This window comes from Acanthamoeba castellanii (assembly GCF_000313135.1).
Source record: "Acanthamoeba castellanii str. Neff unplaced genomic scaffold scf7180000084766, whole genome shotgun sequence".
Taxonomy (NCBI): domain Eukaryota; phylum Discosea; order Longamoebia; family Acanthamoebidae; genus Acanthamoeba; species Acanthamoeba castellanii.
The window spans coordinates 82,062-95,785 of NW_004457445.1; the positions used below are offsets into that span (position 1 = coordinate 82,062).

The 13,724-nt window shown below is 58.9% G+C and overlaps 6 protein-coding genes across 6 annotated transcripts in view; 2 read left to right on the plus strand and 4 right to left on the minus strand.

The window, feature by feature from the left end:
- ACA1_248560 (ATPase/histidine kinase/DNA gyrase B/HSP90 domain containing protein) overlaps positions 1–1,586 on the minus strand; it is a gene marked incomplete at both ends in the record, with an annotated part of 4,110 nt that extends 2,524 nt beyond the window's left edge. The window contains 6 exons of the mRNA XM_004339806.1: positions 108–183; positions 271–383; positions 494–650; positions 777–928; positions 1,045–1,268; positions 1,424–1,586. Of these exons, the coding sequence (XP_004339854.1) occupies positions 108–183; positions 271–383; positions 494–650; positions 777–928; positions 1,045–1,268; positions 1,424–1,586 (885 nt within the window). The remainder of the gene's footprint in view (positions 1–107; positions 184–270; positions 384–493; positions 651–776; positions 929–1,044; positions 1,269–1,423) is intronic.
- Positions 1,587–2,813: 1,227 nt separating this feature from the next.
- Positions 2,814–5,095, minus strand: ACA1_248570 (phenylalanine-tRNA ligase; the record flags this gene model as incomplete). Its single annotated transcript, XM_004339807.1, has 10 exons — positions 2,814–2,898; positions 3,055–3,161; positions 3,295–3,407; positions 3,567–3,707; positions 3,791–3,930; positions 4,031–4,176; positions 4,258–4,366; positions 4,465–4,553; positions 4,648–4,853; positions 4,924–5,095. The coding sequence occupies 10 exons, from the start codon at positions 5,093–5,095 to the stop codon at positions 2,814–2,816; spliced, it is 1,308 nt and encodes a 435-aa protein (XP_004339855.1).
- Positions 5,096–5,361: 266 nt separating this feature from the next.
- Positions 5,362–8,700, minus strand: ACA1_248580 (alpha/beta hydrolase fold domain containing protein; the record flags this gene model as incomplete). Its single annotated transcript, XM_004339808.1, has 9 exons — positions 5,362–5,529; positions 5,617–5,726; positions 5,803–6,425; positions 6,518–7,188; positions 7,287–7,448; positions 7,567–7,714; positions 7,798–8,226; positions 8,330–8,412; positions 8,503–8,700. The coding sequence occupies 9 exons, from the start codon at positions 8,698–8,700 to the stop codon at positions 5,362–5,364; spliced, it is 2,592 nt and encodes an 863-aa protein (XP_004339856.1).
- Positions 8,701–9,269: 569 nt separating this feature from the next.
- ACA1_248590 (uncharacterized protein) lies at positions 9,270–10,732 on the minus strand (the record flags this gene model as incomplete). Its single annotated transcript, XM_004339809.1, has 5 exons — positions 9,270–9,738; positions 9,770–9,858; positions 9,950–10,413; positions 10,507–10,605; positions 10,705–10,732. 5 exons carry the CDS (start codon positions 10,730–10,732, stop codon positions 9,270–9,272), a joined length of 1,149 nt encoding a protein of 382 aa, XP_004339857.1.
- A 459-nt stretch (positions 10,733–11,191) lies between these two features.
- ACA1_248600 (mannosebinding protein) lies at positions 11,192–12,719 on the plus strand (the record flags this gene model as incomplete). Its single annotated transcript, XM_004339810.1, has 6 exons — positions 11,192–11,293; positions 11,419–11,464; positions 11,565–11,645; positions 11,719–12,383; positions 12,455–12,589; positions 12,666–12,719. The coding sequence occupies 6 exons, from the start codon at positions 11,192–11,194 to the stop codon at positions 12,717–12,719; spliced, it is 1,083 nt and encodes a 360-aa protein (XP_004339858.1).
- A 245-nt stretch (positions 12,720–12,964) lies between these two features.
- Positions 12,965–13,696, plus strand: ACA1_248610 (uncharacterized protein; the record flags this gene model as incomplete). Its single annotated transcript, XM_004339811.1, has 1 exon — positions 12,965–13,696. The coding sequence occupies one exon, from the start codon at positions 12,965–12,967 to the stop codon at positions 13,694–13,696; it is 732 nt and encodes a 243-aa protein (XP_004339859.1).
- Positions 13,697–13,724: the final 28 nt, after the last annotated feature.

The window sequence follows — 13,724 nt, forward strand, 5'->3', positions numbered from 1 at the left end:
ACCACCACACGAACGAACGTCACCTCCAACGACATGGCTGCGTGTGCGGTCGTGTGTGTGTGTGTGTGTGTGTGTGTGTGTGGCAAGTGCAGTGTGCGTGTGCGTACCAGATTGCACAGGATTTGTCGTAGCCGAGTGGCGTCGGTGATGACGTACTTGGGCACGGCGGGGTCGATGCAAACACTAGCGCGACCGAGAGAGAGAATTAGAACGAGGTGGTTGGCTGGTCAGACCAGACAATTGAGTGAGATGGATAGTTAAGGGCAGTACTTGATGATGTTGTGGTGGTTGCTGGCCTCGCGCGAGAACAGGTTCACCACGTCTTTGACCACTTCGCGCACTTCACTGCATCGCATTTCGAGTTTGAGCTTCCCGACATCCACCTGGACAGGACACGCGCCGAGTGAGCTACACACCTCCACTACACACGACACACACGACACACACGACACACACGACACACACACCTGACAACACGACAAGGAGCACGCACCCGTGAATAGTCGAGGATATCCTCGATGATCCGGAGGAGCGTGGCTCCGCTCTTGTTGATGGTCTGCACGTAGTCCCTCTGCTCTCGGTCGAGCCGGGTCTGGAGCAGCAGGCTCGTCATTCCGATCACCCCGTTCAATGGCGTACGAATCTCGTGACTAATGCAACCCACACGTTAGTGACTTCGTTCTGTGCTGTGTGTGTGTGTGAGAGAGAGAGAGTGTGTGTGTGTGTGTGTGTGTGTGTGTGTGTGTTGTGTGTGTGTTCTGTGCTGTGTGTGGTACCTCATGTTGGCCAGGAAGTTGGTCTTGGCCTGGGCCATCTTGTCGGCGTTGATTTTGGCGATTTTGAGGTCCGTCACGTCAATGCACGAGCCTATGAACCCCAAAAATTTGTGGGTGGCCTCACCACCCTCCCCCTTGGCGTAGCGCGGAACCTGCATCGATCGATGACACACCGTGTGAGTCGCACACACCACCGCACACACCACCGCACACGCACACACCGTACACACCGCGCACACACCGCACACACACGCGACGGGGAGCGTACGCCGTTGTCGAGGATCCATCGGTACTGGCCGTCGTGGCGCATGAGCTCGTACTCCATGGAGAAGGGCTGGCGCGCGTCGAAGGCCGCGACGTAGACATCGCAGCAGCCCGCCCGCTGCTCCGGCCGCACGCCCTCGAGCCACCCGTAGCCGTACTCCTGATCGAACGTCCGGCCCGCGAAGTCAAGCCACGCCTTGTTGAAGTACGTGCACTCCTTCGTCAAGTCTGCACACCACCGCCGCACACACCGCCGCACACACCACCGCACACACCGCCGCACACACAACCGCACACAACCGCACGCACCACCGCCCACGCCGCACGTGAGAAAAGAGGAACGAAAGAATAGAGGAGGAGGAGGAGGAGGAGGTGAGCCGAACCGGACATCCAGATCATGACTGGCGCGGAGTCGGCGACGTGGACCCAGCGCTCCTCGCTCTCGGCCCACTGGTGGCGTGTCTCGCACAGGGCGTCCTCGAGCACGGTCCGCTGCGCTTCGCACTCGGTGAGCTGCGCGCGCAGCCGGGCGAGCTCCTCTTTCATCTTGCGTCTCTTCTCCTTCTTCTTCCTTTTTTTCTCCAAGGCCTTGGCCTCTTCCTCCATCATCCAAGAAGAAGAAGAAGAAGTCGTGTGCGGTGTAAGTTCTCCGCTCTCCTCCGCCCTTTCCATCTTCTTCTTCTTCTTACGATTCTCTGCTTCCAAATCGACTTTCATCTCCCCGCCGGGCAGAGACATCATCGCACGTCAACCACCTGGCGCTCCTCCTTCGTCTTCTTCGTTGTGGTGGCTCCTCCTCGACTGCAGGCGTCGTAGGAAGAAGCCAGCCACGACGCCTAGAATGGTGGCTTTGCAGCGGCTCCGGAGCTGTGCGAGAGAACAGTTGATGAACGATTAGCTTCGTCTTCAGAGAGAGAGAGAGAGAAAAAAACAAAACGTGTAAAGTTCGGAAGAGCACGCGCGAGACGTCGTCGGTGAGGTTTGCGTTGCTCCGTGGAAATGAATTAATTATTTTCTCAAATGAAAACCGAGATATTTCTTTCATTTTATTTTTTACTTTCGCCCAAAGAGAAGAAAGACAGGTACCGGGTGAAGGAGCAAGGGCCGCGTTGCTCTCTATAATCTTGAGAATAATATGAAATGAAACCGGTTGCGTTCGTGGTGGGCCTGGGCTCCGTGTGTCGTAGGTTGTGCCAAACGCTGCGAGCGAGAAGGCGTTGGCACGACGAGCCGCGTGTGCTTCTCACTCTTAGCGCACTGGGACCAACGGGTTGAAGAAATGCAGTGCGAAAGGGAGAGAGCCAAGGGCACAATGAACATGAAGCTACACGACCCTGACAGTGCCATCTTGGCGGGCGCCGCAGTCGGGATGGCAGGCGGCACGCTTTCCGGCCCGAGGAAGCGGCCCGCGGCTCCCCTGAGCTTCCACAGAACCGCGCCACTGGGACCCCACAGCACTGCCACTGACTGCAACTGAGTTCAGATTGCCAGTGCTGTCACCGAGCAGGTGCCGCAGGGATCTGTGCCCAGGGACGTCTGTGGCCGGGGACCTTCTTCTTTGCCTTGTTTGGCGCAGCCCGTGACAGAGCTGTCATTCTTGACAGGTTAGGGTACTCTGACCGGGGCTGTCTTGACACCGGTCTGGCTGGCCTCAGGCGACGCCAGAGCGTGAAGCTCACTTCTTCCGAGAGGGCCAATCAAGACCTACTTTAGAAGGCCCGAGTCGCAGTATTTCTTTTAAAGAGTGAGAACGAACGAATGACACGGGGCATCTCAGCGTAGCTCTACGCCCAGCTTGACCGGCACCTCATCGCGCACCTTCGCTTGAAGTTCGTTGATCTCCTCGTTGGTGAGCGACCTGCACATCGAGCCAAATTGTGCGCGCGCGCGTGTGTGTGAATGTAACATTATGTGAGTTGTGTGAATGTTGAGTGGAGTGTGTGTCGCTCTTGGTCTCAGGGATGTATTCATAACTGAAGCAAAAAAAGAGAAAGAAGAGGTGGCGCACGCGCACCTGTCCATGGATCTGTAGGTGATGCGGAAGCAGAGGGAGGTGCGGTTGGTCTTTGGGTGTGTGAACTTGTCCACCACCTCCACACACTCCACCAGATCACCCGCAACCTTTTTGGGGGCGTGTCGTGTGTGGCGTGTGATTAGGCAGCGCGGGCAATTGTCAAAACCGACCGCCCGCACGACCGGAAATACCCGCCGCGGCCGGGGGCTAGAAAGAGAGAGAGAAAGACAGGAAACAAACCTGGCCCACGAGCTCAAAGAAGGCATTTTCGTGGAAGTGGTCGGGCACCCAGAAGGTGATGTCCTTATAGCACGGCGGGAACTTGCTGTAGGACTGAAATTTCACGTTCTCGCCTGCACCGGCAACGGTAAGCGTGCACGCACAAACACACGGCACATGACACACAACACACGCACGACACACGACACACGACGCACGACACGGGTTGAGAAACTGTGAACATGCAGTGAAGCACGACCTCAAAATAAAACAAAACAAGGAGCTGGGGATACCGGAGGCGAATTGGTCGAGGAAGCGCCTGTCTTGGGACCAGAAGAGGCGGATGTCGGGGATGTCGAAGAGCACCATCGCCAGCCGCTCCAGGCCCAGCCCAAACGCCCACCCGACATTGCCCTCCGCGCCGTAGCCGCCATCTTCCCATCGGAAGCCGCATGTGAGCCGCGGCGGACTCGAGCGCTCATCAAGCAGGGGTGGGAACGGGGCAAAGAGGAGGAACCTTCGCTGATGGGCATGCCGCAGTTGCGGACGATTTGCGGGTTGACGATGCCGCAGCCCAGGACCTCGAGCCACTTGTTCTCGAAGAAGATCTCCATTTCCCACGAGGGATGCGTGAAGGGGAAGTAGGCGTCCACCCACCTTGACATGGCACATACATTTCAATATACATTTTCACAGACATATATTGGAATGCAAATATATATGGTAGGTAGGTATTGGGGGGGGGGAATATGCGTACCGCACTTGCACTTTGCCGAAGACGGCGCTGATCATGCCCTCGAGGGCGTCCTTCATGTCTGCGGCGACGAACTCCTCGGGAGTCTTGTTCTGCGCTTTGAGCTGCTCGGGCGTGAAGATGCGCACTCCCTCCATCTGGTGGAAGACCTGATCCGACCGAATGTGCGCAGCGATGAGAGATGTGTCACGTGTGTGTCGCGCGCGTGCGGCGTGCGGCGTGCATCGTACAGGGTAGTGCGTCTTGTCGATGGCGTCGCGGCGGTAGACGTCGCCGGTGACCAAAAACTGGCGCTCGCCGCTTCGCATCAGCTCAGCTTGGTGGGCCGACGTGTGCGTACTGCGGCGGCAGTAAGAAAAGGGAGGAAATGGGGCTAATGAGACCCACTGCGCACGCCCCGAAAGCCGCGGGCAACTCGCTAGCGCGTGTTGGCGTACCGCAACAGCGTCGATTTGTTGAGGTAGTAAGTGTCGTTGGCGCTGCGACCGACGTGGTCCACGGGGAAGAGAAGATCATCGAAATTTTGCTGCGGGTCAGGAGCGCATTCGTGTGTCGTCGTGTCGTGTTGTTCGTGTTAGACAGCCTGAACTGGGCCGATGGCGAGGGAATGGGCCGCGCACCTTGACAGACACGACCGGCTTGAAGGAGTCGTAGATGTTGAAGAGCGGCTTGTTGTCCTCAGTCGTGTACTTGTTCACAAAGTACTGCTCGATCCTCTTCTTGATCGTGTTCAGCGGATGTTTGTCCTCCTTGTGCAGGTTGGTACCGATCTTGCCCAGAATACGATCGGTCACGTTCGTCACCTCGTCAGGCTCGATGCCGTGCTCTATGTGTCGTGTGGCCAACAGCACCGCCGGTGAGCGAAAGTGGTGTGTAGACCAAGGGAGAAGGCGCACCCTTGAAGGAGAACGAGGAGGCATAGAAGCGCTTGGCGGCCGAGCTCAGACGTAAGGGCTGGGCCTGCTCGAGAAGGTGGCAACGAGTCGCGAGCACACTGCCGGAGGCGGGTGTCCCCAAAACCCGCGGTCGCAGCTGGAGAGACACGCCTGGGTCCCACAAAGGTGGCATATCACCAGGTAAATATGAATATAAATATAAATAAATACAACAGCAGATGAAACGACAAAATTAGAGGAAGGCAGCAAACTTATGCTCCGGATTTAAATTGATCAGGGGAAGTTTACCTCGAGAGGAGCCAAGGGTGAGCGAGGCGCCAGCGCGGCGACTTGCGCAGTGAATCGAAGTGGATGCCGATCTATGTGCCGTACGCATGTTGTGTTGGTGAAAAATCAAAATATATTTCTTTTCTCTTTGTTTTTAAGTTGTTGTCGACATCACGCGTGCTTGTGCGCACCGGCTGGCGAGGGGACCGGGGCCGACGTCGCTGTTGTCGGCGCCGACGTTTGGATCTCTCGCTGGAGCTGGCGGTGCACCCACGACCGAGCTACGCCCCAGAAGCGAGGAATCTCGGGATCAGACATGGCCACCGCGGAGAAGAAGAACTGATGATTGAAGAAATTGGTTAGTGTGAGTTTCTTCCTTGACGAGGCTTACCTCTCTTTGTGTCAAGTGCGAGAGGTAAAGGGTACCTGGTAGTCGTGGTTCATGTTCTTGCCGAGGTCCATCTCGGCCTCGATGCCCGCGTCAACGGCCTTGTGGTAGTACCGCATGATGTCCCCGAGCAACGGCTCCACATCGCCTGCACGATGTACAAAGCCAACCGGTGAACTCACATTCGCAACAACACACAACACTGGGGATACATGGCTTCGTACCTGCAGAGATCAGAAGTGGAGGGAATCCACGCATGTCGCCGTAGACCGGCGAAATGTAGGGCGAGCAGATGTCGAACGTGTCCGGCTCTTGCTGATGCCGCTTCTGGCGCATCGCCTCGGCGGCGTTGGTCGGGCCAACGAGCCTCCCCTCAGCGCCAGCGTCGGCGTTGTGGTCGTCGGCCTCCACCTCGACAGGTCCCTCCTCGTACCGCTTTTCGCCGATGGCGATCTGGCACTCGGCCACCTCCGCCGCGCTCCTGGCTGCAGACTTGGCCAGCAGGTTTGTGCTGCTCAGCACTGAGTTGCTGCGGCGCAGTCGGTCGCGCCAGATCTGCGTCGGTGTGAGTAGCTCGGCAGCGGGCTCGTCGTCGTCGATATAGATGGCCGGCGGCTGCTGCGCTTGGCCGTTGGTCGGCTGCTGTGGAGCGATGGCCGACGATTGCGGCACCGCGACGGTGGCTTGCGCGCTGCAGTGCTGTTTCTTCGACTTCGATTGGAGTCGACGCTGCCTGCGCTGGTGGAAGAGCTTGACAATGCCATTCCACTCCCTCCGCGTCTGCTTTTCCTTCTTCTTCGCCGCCGGGGGGTCGGTGGCCTCAAGCCCCAGATAGGCCAGCGCAAACCTGTACAGCAATCGTTGGCCAACAATCGTGTGTGTCGCGTGTGTGTGCATATGTGCATCTGTATGCGTGTCGTGTGACATGAGCGCGCTCACCTGACGCTGATGTTGTAAGGCCTGAACTTCATCTGGCCCCAGCTTTCCGGAGAGTGGACCGAGCTATTCTCGCTCACGTCGATCCACGGCGAGATCTGCATGGCGGCCAGCGGCATGCTGGGGTACTTGCCGGCCTGGTCCTCGTCCAGCTCGAACGGGATCCGGTGTCGTCGCAACAGCTCCATGTCGAACCCGATGGCCTTCAGCGTCGGCATACTCGCCGTCTCGTCGCCGCCGTCGAGGCCCTCGAGCGCGCCGCGATTGACATCATCGCCATCTTCAAGCGCTGCTTCGTCGTCGTCGGTGGTCTGGCTCGGCGTGTCGACCTTCTCCTTGCGCTTCACACGGCGGCCCTCTGCGCTGCTGGCTTTCCGGTTGTGTTTGGCCTGCTTCTCCTTGGTCACGCGCTGGCGCGCGCGCTCGGCCGAGCTCTTGAAGTCGGCCATCGACTGGCGCCGCACGCCGAGCTGCCGGTGCAGCTGTCGCTCCTTCTCCGCCTCCTCTTCGTCTTCGTCGTCGAATTCCAGCTCTCCTTCGTCCTGCAGTCGCTCCTGCTCCTGCTTGCTCGTTTCATCGACGATCTGCTCCGGCTCGTTGACTTCCTTGCCCTTGCCCTTGCCCTTTGCCATGGCCTGAATCGGCTCGGCGTCAATCTCCACCGCCGGTCGGATCTGTACCCGGCCGCGAGTGAGATCCCGGCATCGTAGATGAACGAAGAAGAACGAAGGAGAAATGATGAGATTGAGGAGAACCAGGGAGTCATAAGTACCGGGCGCTCGGTCTTGGTCTTCTTGATAGATGTGTGAGTCTTGGAGTTGGTGTTGGTGCCGTGCATGATCTTGAGTTCCTTCTCGAGCCGCATCTGGCGGATGAGCATCAGCAGGGCTCCCACGAGGTTGCCTCCGGCGCTGTCGCCCCCCATGATCACGTTCTGCGGCGACACACCTAAATAATAAAGATTAAAAAGATGATGCCTTAGGCACGATGTTCGATCACGCCTAGAACAGGCACAGATCGACGACAAAGAAGAAGAAGAAGAGGGAGCACACGGTACCGCCTCCGTCGGGGTCGGTGAGCCACAGGTACGAATCGAGGGCCTGCTTGAGGGCAATCGGGAACGGAGCCTCGGGCGCCAACGAGTAGTCAACCGCAAAGAATCGAATGCCGCCCAGCTTGCGCGAGAAGGTCCACAGCCATCTGTTGCAATGCCACGGGCACACCACGCACGGTCAGGCCGAGCCTGGGTTCCGATTGGTCGAGCCGCCAATGATGGACGTTACCTTCGATAGACCGGCACCGAACCGAAGCAGAAGCCGCCGCCGTGGAAGTAGATGATGGTGGGCGTGTCGAGGCCGATGTCCTTCACGCCGCGGTGATTCCCCTCGGCCGCCCCGTTGACGATCTGCCCGGTCACCGTGGCCGACGACCCATGATTGTGATTATTAGTAGTAGTAGTATTGCCGGGCGCCTTGGCGGGGTCGAGCTTGTGGCCGCTCGAGTTCGGCCCGACGCCCTGGCTGTCGTCAAAGTCTTCGGCGTCGCCGTAGAACATGTCGCTCTCCCTGTTGCTGCCTGTTGCGGAGTGATTGTCGTCCGAGTCGGTGTGCTTGTTCTTCTTGTTGTTGTGCTTCTTGTTTCGAAGGTGCCTGCGACGAGGCACGTAGGTGATGAACTCTGTCTTGAGACCGTTCTTCAGCACCACTTTGGTCCTGATGGAATGCAAAAAATGTAAGTATATCAATTTAACCAAAGATATACGCCCAGAATGCACACAGTCCTGGTTTGACCAACCACCGACACCGACCATCGTACCTACGGAGGTGCCACCGGGGTATGGGCTGCATGGGCATCAGGTGTCGCCATTCCTGCCACGACAGCAAGTAGTGCTTGTCCATCTGGCAAGGCACAGTTTTAACGCATCAGCACTACCAGACATGGCTGGTTCTACAGGCGTCGCAGAGGGAGGTGGGTGGTGGGCGACGTACGAGTTCGAGCATGAGTTGGTAGAAGAGCTCGTTGCGCACGGAGAAGTTGGGGAAGATGGGACCCTTGGTCGCGCGGTGCACGACGGTGCGCGAGACGCTGGCCACCGCGTGCCCGCCCAGCTGCACTATGTGCTTCCTCAGGAAGGACCTCTTCTTCGCCTTCCCCTGCTTCTTGGCCCGCTCTAACAGCAGCTCCATGGCTTCTTTGTTGTGTGTCGCGTGTGCTGTGTGTTCTGCAGGTCGCGTCGAGATGGTTGTGTGTTGTGTTGTACAGTTGTGGTGTGGGTGGTCTGATACAGAGCTCTGGTGAGAGTGAGGATCAGTGAGTAGTCGGTTTTCAATTTAACGGCGAGGTGGGGTTGTGAGTGCGCAGCTTGAGCTTCGGTGCTTTCCTTCGCGCCGGGCCGCGGGCAGGAAAGACCGAGAAGATGAGTGGAAGGCGAGGAGACGTCGCTGGTTCGTGCCATCCGCAGTGATGCCAATCGCCGCCCACACCAGAAAAGTTACGGCCCCCGTGGTTGGCGGAGTGGTGGGTACCGTGCAACTGCACGTGCTAGCACGTTCCACAGAACCAAGCCGGCCAAAAAATCGCCAGAATTGCGCCATGATTTCGTACAATTTTACCCATTCAAATATTCAAACTAAATCCTTCTGGATAATTTGTATTTTAATATTGATTTTGTACAAAATAGGAAAAGATAATACACTTTTTTTAATAAAAAAATAACGCGAGGTACCTCGTGTGCGACGGCATGCCGGAGGAAAGGTCAGGAATTGAGGTCGAGCACCTCCACGGGGATGATCTCGTGCATCTCTCGCCCCGCGCTGCTGCCCTTGTTGACGAAGCGAATGCCCCGGCCGCCCTCGAGCTGGTCATCGTCGGCATCGTCTTCTTCGTACTCTTTCGCGTTTAGGCTGATGACGTTGCTTCCGAACCGACGCCCGGCCTCGGCGGCGCCCAGGGTCCGGTCCTCTTCGTCGAAGAACCTGCTGGATCGCGTGGACAGCGACGAGCTGCCGCCCAGCGCGATGATACGGTCGACGGCGGCGAACTGGAGGTGGAAGGTGATGTCGACGGCGCTCAACTCAGCCGAGTAGCAGAAGAAGTGGAGCAGCAGCGACAGCGTGAGAAGGTACTGGTTGACCGTTCCCACGTTGTGCAGGCCGTCGTCGCTGACATGAATGGGGAAAAAGTGAGACTGTGCGTCAGCCAAGACCAATGCCTCCGGTTGAGCGCTGGAGGAATGAAAGAAGCGCGGTTGCCTACCTAAGGTGCAGCTTGGCCAGGCCAATGAAGAGACCTTCGACCAGCGCCAGCGGGAAGGTGCAGAAGAGGCACATGAAGAGCGTAAACACCTGACGAGCAGAATTCAACCGCGGTTGGTTCCACGTTGGCAAACACATTGGCAGTTTTGGTCGAGCAAGGAGGTCGATCGTAGAGTGGTACCTTGGCGTAGAAGTGGAAGTTGCTGCGGCCACTATGCAAGGCTTGGACTCGCCACAGGGCGTAGGTGAGCGAGGTGAGCAGCAGTCCCTGCAGGATGCCCAGCACGAAGAACATGGCCGACGCCGAGCCGTGGTAGTAGCGCGCCTCCTTGAGGTCCACCACGGCGAGGAACAGCAGGCACGCGCAGGCCAGCAGCGACAGCCCGAGCGCCACGTAGTTGGCCTTGGGCAGGAGGGAGAGCATCATGCGCTCGCTGCCGAGGAGGATGATGCGCTCCCGGTTGTAGCGGCCGTCATCGCCGCCGACGTCATCGGCGATGCTCACGGTGCCACGATCGTGCGCGAAGCCGTAGTAGAAGTCGGCCACGTCCTGGAATCGGTCCTTGAGGTGGCGGAACAGCAGGTAGGCCGACAGCGCGAACAGCACCGCCGCGCAGCTCAGCGCGAACGTGAACACGTAGCGTTCTGGCGCGTGCGTGCCTACACGAGCCACGTTGGATATTAAAATGATTAAAGAAATCAAATATACGAAAATAAAAGAAAGGATGTGAGATGTACCAGTTTCGCTGATGTAGGGGAGCCGTCCATCTTCGTTGTGGCCAAGGGACATGGTCAACACCCACGAGGTGGCGATGCCGCCCACCACCAGCCCAAACGCTGCACCACAAACGACAATGAGTAAGGCGGGCATTTACAATCTCGATTAGTAAATTATGTTCTCGGTTGGCCGCTGCTGCTCGCCATCCACGCCCGTACCTACACGAGGGAATATGTTGGCCTTCATCGTTGGCACGGCTTCTTCACCGTGGGAGAGGTACGAAATGACGTGCGAGAGAGGGAAAACCGTTTCTTTTGGTTTTTGGATTTTATATTTTTATTCCTTTTTCAACAGCTGCACATTGGCCCCACACCACGCCAGCACCACCCCAAACTAACTGCGCGTACCAGAGAGCAATGAAAACTACAGCGCACAGCTGGAGAAGACGTGTGTTTCCTTTTGGTGTGAGTTGTTGGCTGCCTGCAAGACCGATCCAGGCAGCAAACCAAATTTGGCTGTGGTTGTGATCCTTCTGTCGTTCACCACTCGAGCTCCAAATGTGGTTCGTTCCATGGCCAATACAGTGAGCCGCCCAATCAGGATATGGCGGCTGGTCGGGCTTCTGCGCCGGAGGCCAGCGAGACAGTCTCGCTGTTTCTCTCGCTCGCGCTCTGCCCTCTGCTTCACACCACCCACCAGGCCCAAATGCTCAACTCCCACCACCACGGAGGAGGTGCGGCGCTGCTGCTGCCGCTCTTGCTGCTTGCCTTTGTGGCCGTCTCGAACGCTGCCGACCCGTGCTACAACGTACGCCAATCGTCTCTCCGCTTCTGAGGCTATTCTCGCACTGAGAACTACACTATTCGATTCGCCGAGGTCACTTGAGGGACTCACGCACCACGACACACACACTCTCACACTCCCTCTCGTAGACTGTGGCGCAGCCCGGCCGCCTGTGCACAAGCATTAGGTGTGCAGGTAGGTGGTTGAGTCCATGCGTGTTCATACTAACGTATACGGGGTGTTGCGGAGTTTGGTGGTTGTGTTTCACAAATTTACCACCGTGATCAACGCCCAGCAACGAGCAATACAACGGCCTACCCGCTGCCGGCCGGGGAGACCTACGCCAGCTTCTATTCCTGGGTTCTTGGCATCCTCGGTGCACCCTCCCCCAAACTCATCTTAGGTCCGGCGACACTGAAGCCCATTCATTCCGTGATGTTTGCCTGCAGGTGTGGACGGAGGAAACGTGAAGATGGCCTACGTCGACCACACGACGACGGACCCCAACATCTTTTTCGCCCCCAACCAGGTGGATTGCTACGTCAACGTGTCGTTTGTCTACGAGGTCGCGGCCTACCGCAACCGCATGGGTGTCTTCAAGTTCAACAGGACCTCAGTACCGACCTCCGTCTCGGGCGTGGTGTCGCCGTCGACCCTCTTCGCCGAGACCTCGGTCGACTGCACACGCACGGACGGCGGGTCGTGCCTGGCGCCCGGTTCGACGCGCACCTTGGGTCCGTTCTCTAGCAGCGACGGTGTCGGGTTCTACCTTGACCCCAACCAGGTCTGCGGCTCGCCTGGTCGATTTTACTCGGTCGACGCCCTCAACACTGCCACTGCTCGGTGGCGGCTGATCCCCAGCCTGCACAAGCGCCTCGTGGCAGTGCTGCGTGACCCCAACACCAAGCGCGTCTACTTTGGCTGGGAGGACAGTCCCGATGGCTCTGATTCGGACTACAACGACGTCATGTTCTCGGTGACATCGAGCTGCGCGCTGGACTACACCAAGATCCCGTGCGCGGGCGTGGCGACCTGCCGCAATGCGCAACAGCAGTTCATGCAGGCGACGTGCGAGTGCACGTGCGTGAACCAGACCTCGTGCCCTGCGCCGCAGGTCTATGACACGGACCAGTGCGCGTGCGCATGCCCGGCCACGACGTGCGACGCTGGGTGCCCGCTCAACAGCCAGACGTGCCAGTGCGAATGCCCGCCCAGCCCGACGCCCACGTCGAGTCCTTCACGCACGCCGTCGAGCAGTCCGTCGCCTTCCATCAGCACTTCGCCCTCGACATCTCCGACGCCGTCCAACACGCCCACGCCGTCCAACACTCCTCTCCAACACGCCGTCGCCGTCCAACACCCCGACGCCCTCTAACACTCCGTCACCTTCGACCAGCCCGACGGCTTCCTCTTCGCCCTCTGCCTCGCCGTCAAGCAGCCCATCGACTAGCGCGTCGCCGTCGCCGTCCAACACACCTTCGCCTTCAGCTTCACCGTCGAGCTCGGTCTCGCCGACGCCTTCCGCCAGCCTGACGCCCTCCCCTTCGGCTTCACCCTCGAGCTCTGCCTCGCCCACACCTTCAAGTCGCCCGCCCACACCCTCAATTAGCGCATCGCCCTCGAGCAGCCCGATCTGTGGCGTCGGCCTACAACGTGCTGCTCGTCGGGCGGCCTAACGTGGAGTTGGCCTTCGACATGTCCAACGGACAAGTCGAAGGTCGCGTGGCTGTCAACGGTGGCCTGCGCGCTCTCGGATTCGGCATGGGCTCGCGCGTGGTGCCCTGCGACGCCTCGACGGCGGCCCTCGTGGTCGCCGGTGCCGACTCGAGGATCAACTTCCAGGGCGGCCTCCAGTGCGGCAACCTGGTGGCCGAGCCGAGCGCACGCGTGACGGCCCTGCCCGTGTTCAACAGCGGCAACAATGGGGTCGTGCGCGGCGACGTGTTCAGCCTCACCGGTCTGGATTTCATGGCCGAGGCCACTCGCGCGCAAGCGACGGCTGACGCCGTGTGCTCTGGCGGAGGCGCCGCTGCGACGGTGTCGCCGTGGCGCGAGAAAACCTTCCAAGGCGCCGCCGCGAGCGGCCCGCAGCAGTCGTTCGTCGCTCAGGCGGCAGACCTCAACCAGGCGTCGTCGGCCAGGTTCGTCTTCACGCAGCCGTCAGCTGTGGAGAGCATCGTGGTGGCCGTGATGGGCGGTCAAGTGAGCGGCGTGAGCCTGTCGAACTTCGGGATCAACAACGGCGGAGTGTCGGGTGGGCGCATCACGTTTGTGGTGTGCGAGGCGCCACGCGTGACCCTGCGCGGCTTCGGTCTCGAGGCCAATCTGTTGGCTGTGGACTCGCAGGTGACGCTGGAGAACGGCCAGATCACGGGCAGGGTCATTGCACAGACCCTCACCGGCTCTGGCGGCATACGTCTCGCCTGATGATGATGATGACAAATGCAACGCCTGA